The following is a 14,273-nucleotide window of genomic DNA, read 5'->3' on the forward strand; positions in this document are numbered from 1 at the left end:
ACCTAAATTAAATATAAATAAATATAAATATTTAGTGACTTCATTGTGCATATCTAGTCCGTAACACCTAAATTAAATATAAATAATTATAATTAATCCAAGTTTTTCATTCATATGAGAAATTGTCAAAAATAAATAATAATTAAAAAAAAGATGCTTACCATGTAATTTTTGTGTTGATGGAAAAAAACTCTAAAGAAACTTGGCCCCAATGATCGATCAAAAAGGTGTATATGCATACGATAATATGATTAAATTATATCCTATCATTCAAGTAGTTGACGATCCAGTAAAGAGAACCAATCGATCTAGTAATTGAAGTAAAAACAAACTAATTTATATTGTTTAATAAACAATGAACGTCGCATGCGCCCTATTCCAATCAGTTTATGAAAAAGCCATCACATTCAAAAGTGTACATAGAAATAAATGGATGCAAATTGAAAAAAAAACTGGACAATGTAATCGAAACATACAATCAATCAACATATGAATGCGTTAATCAGATAACTAATTGGTTGATATCATATGCTTCAATAGGAAAATACATATTGTGGTATTATTAGTGTTTGCTTACAATCGAAATAGGGATTTGTGGAAAAATAAAGATTTGATAACCAATTTTGGGTTATGAAATTTGCATACAATTGGGAAAATACATAATGGAATATGGATTTGGGGTATGAAAACAATATAAACATACACGGGGTTGAAAACATACCGATTTGAATATCTGGATTTGATGTGCAAACAATGTTGAACGACGATTTCTAACTTATTAGAGTTTGGAGCGCCTATTATGATACAGAGATAAGGCTTGCTAAGGAATGTTTTAATTAATTTGATTTAACAAAATAATTAAGAATTATTAAATGTTAAAAAATAAGAGTGTCGCTTGACACAAAAATAAGCCAATTAGATGCCATGTGGCAAACATCATTTTTATTTAATATAATAGTAGATTTTCTAAATTACTATGTTATTATCTTGTATTCATTGTCACTTTCACTAGCTTTATTTACCTATGTATTATTATGGTTATTTTGATTATCATTAATATATATATATATAATGTATTTTCTCCTTATTGTATGGGGTCTAGTGTTAAATTTTGTGTTTCTTTTATTCGATCTCATACGTATGTTTTTTAAGTTAAGGGTCTTTTTAAGAGGAATCTTTTTATTCGTTGGAATAAAGGTATGGTTTGTCTACTTCTCAGACACTGTCAATAACTTTGCTATTGATGGGATTTCTAGTGAGTATGATTATTGTTGTTGATTTCAACAATATAATATGTAACCATTTTTTTAAACAATTTTGGACATACTTAAATGATTTCAAATGTACATGTACATGTCCATAACATCTCATGCCAATATCACAACCTTCAACATTATAAATAGAAAAATGAAAACATTATTAGAACTACAAAACATGACATTTGACCTGAACAAACCTTTAATAATGACAAATTACCATTCTTTTCGCATGTACACAAGTACAACATAAAAAGCAATAGTATAGCTCATTCCCGAGCCCCTTGAATTCCAATCCAGCGGGCGTAATCAACCCACCTGTTAGCCAAACAATAAAGGAATATAAAGGTAAGCGATAATATGTGCAATGATGATGATGATGGGTGAAGATATAATTACATTAGGGACCCTAAAAACGTGTTGCCTGTTCGGATCGCAAAGCATATAGCACTCAAAACAAGCTTATGTTGGTGCAACAATGGTTCCAACATTCGTTGTTCGATTACCCCTGCCAATACTTGGTACCTGTAAAACAAAAATATAAATAAATAAATAAACAAACAAATAAATAAATAAATGAAGAAAAAAGTATAAGAACATTATATTGTAAAAAATAGTAAATATTGTTATGAATAAGGTCCACACATCACAAAATCATGCAAATATATGCTTAGCAAGTAGGGCTGTAAACGAAGCAAGCCACTCATGAGCTACTCGAGAATCGAGATCGGTTCGTTAAAAGCTCGAATAAGCTTGTTTAACAAACAGGCCCGAGCTTTATCTTCACTTAACGAGCTCAAGCCGGCTTGCGTACCTAAACAAGCTTCTTTGTTATATAACTTTTATTCAATATATTAAATAAATAAATATATACAATAAATGCTATATACAAATTTATGGTAAAAGCAACTAAATTATACTGTTAAACATGAAAATAATAAGTTACATATATATGAAACTAATTACAAATGTATATAACATTATAACTTAATTAACAAATAACAAACAAGCTGAGAATGAGCCGAGCTCGACTTATCAAGCTGAAGTTGGCTCACAAGCCTAAACGAGGCTCTTGTTTTTAAATCTTTTATTTAATATTATATATATATACATACATATATATATATATATATATCAGTAAATTGCAACAATATTAATTAATACATAATAAGCAAGCCAGACTTGAGCTTGAAAAACACTTGTCGCTATTGATCAAACTATTATTAAGACTGAAAAGATACCTGAGGTTGCTAGAAACCGACATATAGACACCATACGCTACACTTGTCGCTAATATGGGAATATCCTCTTCATCGGCTTCAAGAGCAAACGATTTATCAACCGCCTTTCTTGCTCTAATCAACGCATTTGTTACACCTCTCCCAATCTGATAATATACATATAAACACCATCAGTATAGGCATATATAGCCTAACAACATTTGAAAAGCACAGCTTAATGTACTTTAAAGACAATACACCTAAAAAATAAATAAATGATGCATCTATAGTGTTCACTTACAAGAGATGCACTGGTCCCAACAGCAAACAACTTGGCTCCGTTACGCTGCAAAAACCAAAATAGACGATTTAAAGCTTATCAATTAAAATATTTAAAAGAAAATTAACATTTGAATAACAATAATAATAATAATAATAATAATAATAAACATGAAAGAAACATGTCAAAGCGTTATCTGAGTTAAAGTTTTTATCTCCAACGGGTAAAATTACCACCCGACCCACCCAAAATTACTACATCAATATATCATGATACACACATACCAGTATGGCACCAATTCTCTGCAGGAATGAATAGGATGTGCCAGCCAAAGCAACCTGCATATTTATAAAATAGACAAATTAGCTCAGCAAAACAAAAGTTTATATAAGTTTACATATAACAGTTATTAAAACAAGTGAATTAAATATGTGAAGCTATATCCAAAGTAACATACAAAAATAATCTCACAAAACATATATTAAGAAACAACAAATCAGTAGATAAACTAGGTGCAGAACTTCAGTAAAATTATTTTGACTTTGAGCAATTACCTGAAATGCATTGTCGGGGCATCCAGCAAAGAACTTGGCAACTTGTCCAGCACTGACTGCTACGGGTGCTCTAAGAGACACCGTAGGAGCAGGCAGCCACACAAGCATGAAATCTGCAATTATAGCCATTATCTGAAGCAAACTTATATTAGCTTTTAATTAACAAAATTAAGTATTTTTAAAATAAAACTTGCCGTAATTCCAATATAAATTTATAAGAGATATTGACCCAATCAATACATAATCAATTTTAAGCAGAGAACTGCAAGGACAAAATAAACACTTGTACGTAGTGCCAGTTAGTTATGACATATATAGTTAAAGATGGGTTGTTATGTGTATGTATCACGGTTAAAGCACTACGTACAAGTGCGATTCACCCGGTTAAAACCGCTTCTGTATCATTTACAGATGAGATGTCATACCACGTCAGCAAGAACAAAATCAAGCTCCTTAGTGAAATTTTCTCTTCTCTTTTCCAACTCTGCAGCACTCTACAAAACAACCACATTGTCAAAACTTCTAATCTGACTTTAAAAGTCAACAATTCGTTCAGTGCATTTAGAAGTGTACAAATTGGTTAATTGGCCCAAACCGGTTCGGGTTATAAACCAATTCAGGAGGAAAAATGTTCAAACCTATCAAATCAATTCGGTCCAGGTTATAAACTGGTTCAGGGGAATATCAGGTTGGTTTGGAAACCGATTTGCATTTCAGAGTCCGAACAACTATACGAACTTACGGGCTGGGTCGGTTCGGATACTGGTTTGGGTTGTTATCGGGTCAGTTTCAAAATCGTTATTTTTTTGTTATCTCTAACTGCATCCCTAATTTAGATTACTTGGATTTAATTGGTTCATAACCTCCAAATATCTAAATGTATGTAACCAAAACTAAACTGAAAAATCCAAACCGAATTTGAAATCGATGATTTGGTTTTGATTTTTGGCAAACACTGAAATATCAGTTTTGGTTCGGTTTTAAGTTTTGTGAAAAAATGAAAAAAACCGATATGTTTACTTTTCCGGTGAATAGTTTTATGTTTTATAAACTTGGATATCTGTTTTATTTTTAATGTTAATATTTAAAAATATTATCAGTCCAATTTCTTTGGCCCAAAAATTACTAGCGTGATTAGCAAAACCGAAACAGAAGAGTTTTGAAGATAGAAAAAAAAAACGGAAACTTTGGTTTTAGCCAAAAACTGAATCTGCACACCCCTGTCTAAAAGCAAATCAATTCCACCAAAACAAAGCAATGATTAGAAAGAAATGAAACAAACCTTAGTGAATATGCCAACACCACATTCAATTCCAAGAGATCATCAGCCAGCAAGCAAGCGTTCCTTAAAGCCGCTAAACTGAAGCAGCCAGCGGAAGACGGGCGACTTCTCGAGCTCCACAATCACTCCGGGGATCTTCCCGGCCTGGATGGATGCGGCAATGTCCTTGGGAATACTCTCCAGAGTCCTCCCAAGAAACGCCTCCGCTTTATTCTTCTCTTCCGTTTCCATTTCCATTGGCAGTAGAAAATGTGATGGTTGTTAATGATGGATTGATGGGACTTGGTGGTTTGTGATATGAATTTGAATTTGAGGTTGGCTGGGCGGTGGTTTGACGATGGTGGTTGGGTGAGTGGATATAAAAGGATCGGACAGTGGTGGCTGCCATGAGAGAGAGAGAGAGAGAATGGAAGGAAAGGAAGACAGAGTTCGTGGAGGATCCAACCACAACACAAGGGTTCCACGATGCGTCAGTGATAACGCATCGCCGCTACCCTACGTTAGCAACATAACACATCGTCAACACAGATTCCGGCCACGTGTCATTATCCTATTTGTTTCAGTAACGCATCGTCGGTGTTCGCTATCATGTCATCGGCGACGAGATAACAAAGGGACAAAGTTGGAAACTTGAATTAGTGGGGATAAACTTGGAAACACATTCTATGAATGAGCCGTTTTGGGAATTTTCCCTTTATTTATATACTACTACTACTACTATTATTATTATTATAGGGCCGTTCTATGAGAGCATTCACAGCTCGTCTCCCTCTCTATCCCTATAAATCTATAATTACATTACAAAACACTACATTTTTCTTTCTTACTTAATTAAATAATACGTTTTATATTTTTATCATTACATTTTTTTCTTTCCTCTACTCACAACTAATTTAACAAATATTAAAAAATAAATATGGACAAACTTTATTTCATCAAATTTATAAAAAAAATCACTGTATTTTCTCTCTCCACCCTATAATTTACACTCACAACCATTCAAAACTCCACCTTATAATTTACCAATTCTCCTCATATATGGATTGAGAATACTCTAAGGCGCGTTCGCTTCACGGAATTTTTGTAAAGGATTTGGAATTGGAATAGGAATTGGAATTGGAATGGAATGGAATTGGAATCTTCTTCATTCTTGGGTTTTTTTTTTAAGAACGAGGGCAAAGGCGGAAACGTTTTAGTTTTTTTACATTTTTCGTTTTTTATTTATATTTTGAGTTATGATTTTTTTATAATTTTTTCGAATTTTTTTTGGAGGGGTTTTTATTGTTAATAAGAAAATCATTAAAAATCCTTTCAAATTCGTGGGATTTTAAAATCCCATGAAATGTGGGATTTGATGGGATTTAGTTTCCATTCTCATTCTTTCATTTAATGAAACGAACATATCAATTCATGGGATTTAAAATCTCATTCCTTAGAATTCCTTACAAATCCTTGAAACGAACAGGCCCTAAAACATATGTATACTATTACTGGGAAACAATAATGAAAAAAGGCATTGAAGGAAAAAACTCTCACCTATTGTCAATACCTTTCAACACTCATCTGAATGCACGATCAACACTCATCAGAATGCACGATAGTATAGTAAGATAAACTCGTGTAGTTTAAAAATTTAACTAATGAATGTCACCTACTCATCTAGTCTCCAAAAATCATTTGGTGTAGAATGTAGCAAGAATCGAACCTGACTCACAAGAAATACCAAGTCCCTCCATTACCACTTCACCACCAACTCATTAGCATTTTAGCATGTCACGTTAATTTCAAACTAACCTATAAAAAATCTTTATTTCTCCTCTAGTGATTATTATTATTACTCGTCATTGATTTTAAAACACGAACTCCCCATCCACCTTATCACCAACTTTTTATTTAATGTATAAAAATACATTTTTTTTATTTTTTTAGAACAACGATTTTTTTGTATTTTGGCTACCGCACTTCCCAAATTTGAAGAACATCGTTGGCTCATTCTGGTCAGACTATTTTGTCTTAATCGGGTTCACATTGTCTTCAAGTTTGGCTTGAGCGATACCTCAGGAAACCATACCATCGGCTGCCACTTGACAGTTGTCGTGCCGCCACAAGAGAATAATCTCTAGCGTAACACACGGTGGGACAAAAACCCGGGTAGGCTCAGAATCTGAACTGACAACCTCGCAATGCCTAGCTCAAATACTTCATTGTCAATATTTACCCAAAGTGGCACAAGTGAGAATCGAAATTGGGTCTCTATTAGAGAACTCAAGTCTTCATACCAGTAGGTCACAAGTGAGAGATATCTATTTCTGATATATTAAATAAAAAAAATACCAGAAAAAACACATAAAATTTAAAAACACGCCGAATCTATACTATATAATAAATAAAGGGAGAATTCCCAAAATAGTTCCCTAGAAGAGAGAGATTCTCAAAATAGTCCTCCGAAATCTATCTCCCACGTGAAATTGGGAATCGTGACGTGAGATTTGGTTGTCGTATCACAGAATGACACGTGTCACTTTAAAGATATAGTTTCAGAGTTTCTTGTCTCGGCCAATAGTTTTGAAGTCAAAATAGTTTTCTGAAAAACCATTGTTTTGGAATGAAAGTTGTCCGTCACGTGAGGTTTAAACTCATCGGTATCCGCGGTATTTTGAAATTCATCTTGTCTGACGCATTTCATTTGAATTTCATCTCCTACGAGAAATTTCAAAAATGTTGCAAAAAAACGATACTTTTCCAATGAATTTAGTCTTGTTAGATGATTTTCAAAAAAGTTAAAAAAAACGATAATTTCCAACGAATTTAATCTCCTTAGATGACTTTTATAAAAGTTTTAAAAATATGGCAAGTGTTAAGAATGTGGTAGGTTGTGGTGGTGGTGGATGATGGCGGTGGGTGGTGGTGGTGGTGGATGATGGCGATGAGTGGTGGTGGTTGATGATGGCGGTGGGTGGTGGTGGATGATGATGGCGGTGGGGTGGTGGTGGTTGATGATGGCGGTGGGCGGTGGGGTGGGTGGTGATGGCGGTGGGCGGTGGGGTGGGTGGTGGTGGTGGTGGATGATGACGGTGGGTGGCAGTGGTTGATGATGGCGGTGGGCGGTGGGTGGTGGATGATGGCGGTGGGTGGATAAATTTATCTTTTTCTAACATCTATTCTTTTTATGCATAAACAGATAAATTTCATCAAAAAACCATCGAATTAACATACTTTGTAACAAAATCTATCTTTTCTGACAACACGTCTTTTTATGCAAAAATAGACGAATTCATTTGAAATGCGTATGAGGAGATGAATTTCAAAAAAACGCAAAAATCATTTTTTTAAACCTCACGTGGCGGACAACTTTCATTCCAAAACAATGGTTTTTCATAAGACGATTTTGGCTACAAAAATATCGGCCTAGACAGATTTGGATGAAACTTTATCGTTGACTTTACACGTGTCAATCTGTGGCTGGTCAACCAAATCTCACGAATACCAATTTCACGTAGGAGACAAATTTCCAAGGACTATTTTTGGAATGCAAAAAGTTTTGAACTATTTTGAGAATCTCTCTCTTCTAGGGGGGCAAGCTTTCTAATGCCACATGTCAATCACTAAAATGTTTCATATAAAATTTTCCCTCATTTCTCTCATACTAAATATAAATCTCTTTCTTATTAATAGTTTTGTATTTCATTTTTTTTCTTTTTAATCTTTCATTTTCTTTTTTTAATAATTTTTTTCTTGATTAAAAAAAATAAATACTAGCATAAATATGTTATATTGTTTTATATAAATATATCGTATTAGTTATTAATATTGAGTTTTTATAAGTAACTAATTTTTCATGTTGATTGTGAATAATGATTGCAAAAGTTAAGGTTTTAAATCTATTATATATTAGTTAATTAATTAATATTAAGGTTTTATAAGAAATGATATTATTCACGATTAACTTAAATTTAATATTTAAATATACTTTAACTTATCTATATTATCTATATTACGTTATAATACATAAAGGCAGGCGTCTCTTCATCTCCTACTTTTCTCTCTCTAAGACGCCGTAGAATTTATTAGGGATCACCACCGACGACTTCAAACTTCAATTTCAGGCGACCATCCATTCACTCCGGCCTCCAATTATTGCAATCCACCCTCAGTTTATCTCCGATTGCTACCTTCAATTGCAATTAAAATAAACCACCATTATAGTACCTAATCAAATCTTGCAGATGGTTATCATTGAAGACGAAATCGAATGGAATTCCACCATCGCTCTCTCAAATGTTGTCATCGAGCTTGTTATTTTGTTTCAATCTTATTTTTATGGTTTATATATTCTCTTTAGGATAACAATTTAGGGTTTCTTTCAGATCAAGCTTATTCTTGCGACACAAGTCAATTGAAGCCAACGAGATATTGTACTAGAAATTTACAAACATTATTTCATATGACTATCAACTAATGCGACTTTTTTCTTAAGTTTAGATGTTCATATTGGAATCAAGATTCATTATGATGATGCTACAGAGGATGGTTTTAGAAGAGTTACATTCTTTGTTACTTCAAGGTTTTTGGTTGAAAATAATAATAATAATAATAATAATAATAATAATACTAATAATAATAATAATTTCATCAATGCTTTATAACTTATAATTTTTTATTTTGGTGTGTATACGAACCAACCAATCTGTTTCTGATATGTAGGTCTGGTGTTTTGGTTATTAGGCTACACAAGTACTGGTTAAAGAGTATGAGTTTGAGCAGAAGATGGCTAATGTAAAATCACAATTGTTGCAGCTTGATGAACAGAAGATGGTTAATGTAAAGTTGCACCGGGTATGTGGATAATGTAGTAATTGACATTATGTAAAAGAATTTTGACAAATAATTGAAATGATTGGTATAAGCTTCCTAATTTTAACATGTTATGCTTGCCAGGTTATAACAAGAATCAACGTTGGTAGTGTGAGGATCGCTGGCTTTGCTGGTGTAACTTTGTTAGGGCCACTTGCATCCAGTGAGGTTTTATTATTATTATTATAAGTATTATTATTATTCAAATTTTATATCACACATATGCATGTTGGTTTGGTTTATTTATTTAGTGTTGCGTTGTTTGGTTCAAAGTAGGGGTCTTTACCCAAAATCGTAACTATAATCGACTTTCGGTTAACCTAACAATCATGACCCTTTGGTTTCGTTTAAGTCAGTTTCAGTTATTCAGTTTTGCATACCGGTTCAGTTCAATATTCGGTTTTTCTCGGTTTGGTTCATGTCAAAACATGTTGCTTTTAAAAGGTTTCAGTTTAGTTAGGGTCACAACGGGCCCTTTTGAAAGGGTATCGGCTTGGTTCGCGCGTAGAGAGCTTGCGCATTGCACCTACTACTACAATGTTTGGTTGTTTCATATGTGCAGAACTATTAGCAGACATTCATTAGTGTTCCAATCGAGCCGTTTTTCGTGGGGCCGATTACCTAAGAAAAGGGTAAAGTTGTCATTTTAAATAAATTAACAAAACTGTTAATAGACATTCATTTTATAAAACTATTTCTTGGTTGGATTTTTGTTTCAAAGCCATTGAATTCAATTTAAAAGCATCAAATCTATATATCTTGCTTCATCATATACGGGTTGATTATAATTTAAGTTTTTCATATTGAGGATTTGAAAAAGAAAACAACAAGTGTTAAGGCTCGAAAACTTAAAATAAAAAATCCAACGATGATGATCGGTCGGTTGTATTTGTATGTACATTCGTCATGTTAAGGTCAAGCTATTTAAAGTTACATTTAACCTGTTTACAGCTTGATTATGACCCGCCAACTTGTTTGCGGTGTTCTGATAAGTTACATGGGTCGCGTTCGGGTTAAAAGAGTTGATGGTTTTGACACGAATAAATATATGGGTCGTGTTCACCCACAAACACGACACGATCATGACCTTAGTGTTTTACCGCCTCCTTAAATTTCTAAATAAAACTTTATCATTTTCTTCCTTAATTATGCGGTTATGTTTTCCTACTCGTTTCAGAGCCATTCAAATTTGTTCGATTAGTTTGCTGGAATAAATCAAACGAATTTGGTTAATAACATTATAACAATGGTAATATGTTTGTTCATGTGTGTGTCTGTGTTTCTTTTTTTTATAACAATAGTGAAGCAGTGGAGGTTTGTGCTTTTTTTTTTTTAACTTTTCATTCAAGCTAATCATGTGATTCAATCTCTTTTGCAGCCTACTATGACTGATTTGGAAGAAAATTATATCATTAGTGTATGTCCCCTGCCCTTTTCTTTCTCGCACCCTCCATTCGTTTCTTTCTTGAGTCTATGAATCGAATGTATAATTTCCTAAATGCTTATTTATGCACCAGTAGCAAAAACACATTTAGATTTAATAAACCTTTACTGTCATTGTTTTAGTTTCATATTTGTTGTTTATTTAGTTTGTACCTTATCTATTCTGACCAAGCTAGCAAAATGTGCTCATCCATGTTAAATATTCACCCAACTTTGGTTAGAAATAAAACTCTTCATTGATTTTTTTTGCTTCAGACCCTATCGTGAAGTGCATCTCGTTTAATATAGATGAATAAGAATTTTGGAAGCAAAGAAAAAAGTTGGTTCCTAGTTTTTTCGTCAAGGTTGGGCTTTTGTGGTCAAAGTTGGTTAAAGTTTGATTGCTATTTCGTGTTTAAATTGGAAATAAAGAATAAACTGCATAATTAGAATTACTTATTTTTCAAGTGGATCGTTTTGACCCGAACCATTTTTTTTTATAAGGTTGACCATTTTCACATGAACTCCTTTTCGCTCAAATTCGTTTGACCGAACCCAGTCCGATTGGATCACATTTTGACCAGAAGCCGTTTTGTAGTTAAGGTTCGACTTTTTGTGGGTCAAAGTCGGTCCAATTTGTTATTTTGTACTTAAGTTGGAAAAAAGAAGTGCAAAATTATCAAATTGACTTGCACTCAAATTCCAACTTTGCTATATTTACTATCAACTAGAGCGAGAAACACTAGATTGGTGTTTTTTAACACCGTGGAAATTTCGTACCCAATGACCTTTTGAAAGTTTATGGGCCTAAATTAAAACGGCAAAGAAACTGGGTATTTTGAAACGTTTCAAGAAATCATTTGAGGTGTTGGCGATTAAATTTTGTTCATTTTATGCAAAAGTTGTATCGTTTTAGGAATGATCAGTTTAATCTGTATGTTGTTTTATGCAGTATCTATTTATGGAGGCACCTCAAGTGAAGGAGGCAGAATGATGATTTATGTTTGTGTTTTTTTTTCCTGTCATTGGATACTAAATGGCATTTTATGAAGTTTAGAGGATGTAACATGTAATTAATGTGTTAGTTACAAAATCAATTAACATTGTAATACTTGTAATACTGTAAGTTAACGGAGTTCACTTTGTCTCTGGTATGAATTTTCATATTATATATAAATGTATAGCAAATCAAATCATCAAATTATTAACGCGACATATTGCATATTTGCATACATTTTGACCAAGTAAAGTCAAATTGCATGTCAAGTTTGACAAATTATCTTTTGTACCATAAACTATGTTGAATATAAATTTCGCATTCGCTTATTCCTGGTACCATAACAAACTGTCCTGCTACCGGCCAAACTTCCATTGCGTTCCCGCCGCAACGCGCGGGCTCTATGCTAGTTAAATATGTATGATTGTTTACTAAATTACAAGTTGTTTTCTTTTAAACCCTTAAAATTAAAAGACAAATTCATTATTGATGTATTCTTAGTGTTTATGCAAATTTAAATGAGCGGGTTTCTTTAACTGGTTAAATTATCAAACATGGTTCAGGTCAAAATAGTTTATGATTAGAATGAGTTTCAGTCACGGGTTGGTTTAAAAAGTAACAATTTACAACTTCTTTTTTTAATTGATAATCTAATCAGCTCACCATTTATGTTAAGTTCATCATCTGAAAAGTTCACAAAAATATAAACACGAGACCACTGTTTTGGTTTTTAGTTGGATAAGATAACTTTTTATCTTTGGAGTACAAATGTTAGACATTAGCACACTGTTAATCAGATGACAAATTTGACTTTATATATCCTTCTATTAGGAGATATCAAAAATATAGATTTCTTTAGTGAACGAGTTGTACTTGCACAAAAAAATGAGGTCGTTCAAGAAATTAGAAAACGTTTGTTATCCATTTTTCCGGGAGATAAAAATATTACCATTTTTGTAATGGTATCTATCAGGCATAAAATGATACGTTACAAGAAAGTATTAGTTTTTTTATGTTTTAAATGGCCTCAAAATCTAAGGTTGTCAAGTTATAGGTTAGTCCTAAAAGCCGATGTTGAAGTGATGTTGCTTAATATATTAATTAGAAAATTGGTCTATGCAATGAAACTAAACTACATATGAAAATACATATGATAACCGTGCTATAGAAGCCAAAATCATATCCCGAAGTAATATTAGAACTCATACTTTTATTCTTAAAAAAAGCATACACCTTTAGATAAATAATTAATTTCAAAGAATGAAATTTTCACTTTATTTTTGTTTTGCTATGAAAATTAATAAAAGTTAAGGTCAATCGATATAGATAGTTGGTTTGTTTTATAGAAAAATTATTTTAGCTTATTGTCAGTTATGTGTTACGTTATCTAGAGTTAAAAGCAGAAATATGTGAAACTACTTAGTTTTGATATAGAAAGTAAAGTTACAAATAAAACTACAAATATTGTATACAAAGAAATATTTTGAGATTTATGAATTTTGTAACAACTTTATTCTACCTTATATTATATCTTTATATTTGTTGAACATACTTTTTTTATTTTACATTGTGTTATTTTTTTAAATAAATTTATTTATTTTAACCCGTGTGTTACACGGGTAGCTAACCTAGTTTTCTTATAAATAAAAACATACTTAAAACTAAATAATAACTAATCTAGGACTAGGATCAGGCAATGGTGTTTTCAAATCATCTCACACAACTTCTCGTACTGATTCCAGGCGCATAGTTGATTTGCCGGTAAAAAGATTTTGTGTGTTACAAATAAAAGTCTATTTAAAATGTTTTGACTAGAAAAAAGTTGTCTAGCGTAACCCAAAAAAAAGTCTTGGTATGCGCAGAAAGATAACGACGCGCGTTTTACACCAAACGAATTCCAATGCCGGTTTCGATAGCATCGTCACCGGTATCGATATTGTTCAATCGATGTCGGTATCAGTTCGTTATGGTATCACTATGGTTTACGATACTAAAATAATAAAAGTATTCAAACACAACTGCGTTTGTAACAAAATTTATATCAAAATATTGAGAAAAAAAACTCATCAAAGCCAAATATATATTTATTTAATAAAGTTAACAAACGCAAGTTACTAAAATAATTACGTTGAAGTCGTATAATATTTACAATATATAAAGCATGAGTTAGGCACCTCTTAAATTTAAGAGGTCCCTAACTCATGTAATTTAAAAGAGGTCCCTAACTTATGTATTTTAAGAGGTACACAAAACTATGCATAAGGTACAACACACAATGCATAAATTTATGACATTTTAGGGGTAATGTAGTCTTTTAGTTACCTCTTCTACAGTTAACAATATTTGATTCAAATATATTTACAAATATAGTTCTTTAACTTCAATAACATTTTGTCAATTTATATAAT

The 14,273-nt window shown here is 32.4% G+C and overlaps 1 protein-coding gene across 1 annotated transcript; it reads right to left on the reverse strand.

Moving 5' to 3' along the window:
* Positions 1-1,367: 1,367 nt before the first annotated feature.
* On the reverse strand, positions 1,368-4,829 carry LOC143563484 (protein RETICULATA-RELATED 4, chloroplastic-like). The gene is given in 8 exon segments (XM_077051015.1): positions 1,368-1,574; positions 1,656-1,781; positions 2,498-2,643; positions 2,778-2,822; positions 3,041-3,094; positions 3,311-3,442; positions 3,736-3,804; positions 4,593-4,829. Coding segments are annotated over 8 exon segments (858 nt in total). The 3' UTR covers positions 1,368-1,525.
* Positions 4,830-14,273: the final 9,444 nt, after the last annotated feature.

Source organism: Bidens hawaiensis, unplaced genomic scaffold (assembly GCF_021521415.1).
Source record: "Bidens hawaiensis isolate Kalapana, Puna unplaced genomic scaffold, B.hawaiensis_p1.1 tig00021493_1, whole genome shotgun sequence".
Classification (NCBI taxonomy): domain Eukaryota; kingdom Viridiplantae; phylum Streptophyta; class Magnoliopsida; order Asterales; family Asteraceae; genus Bidens; species Bidens hawaiensis.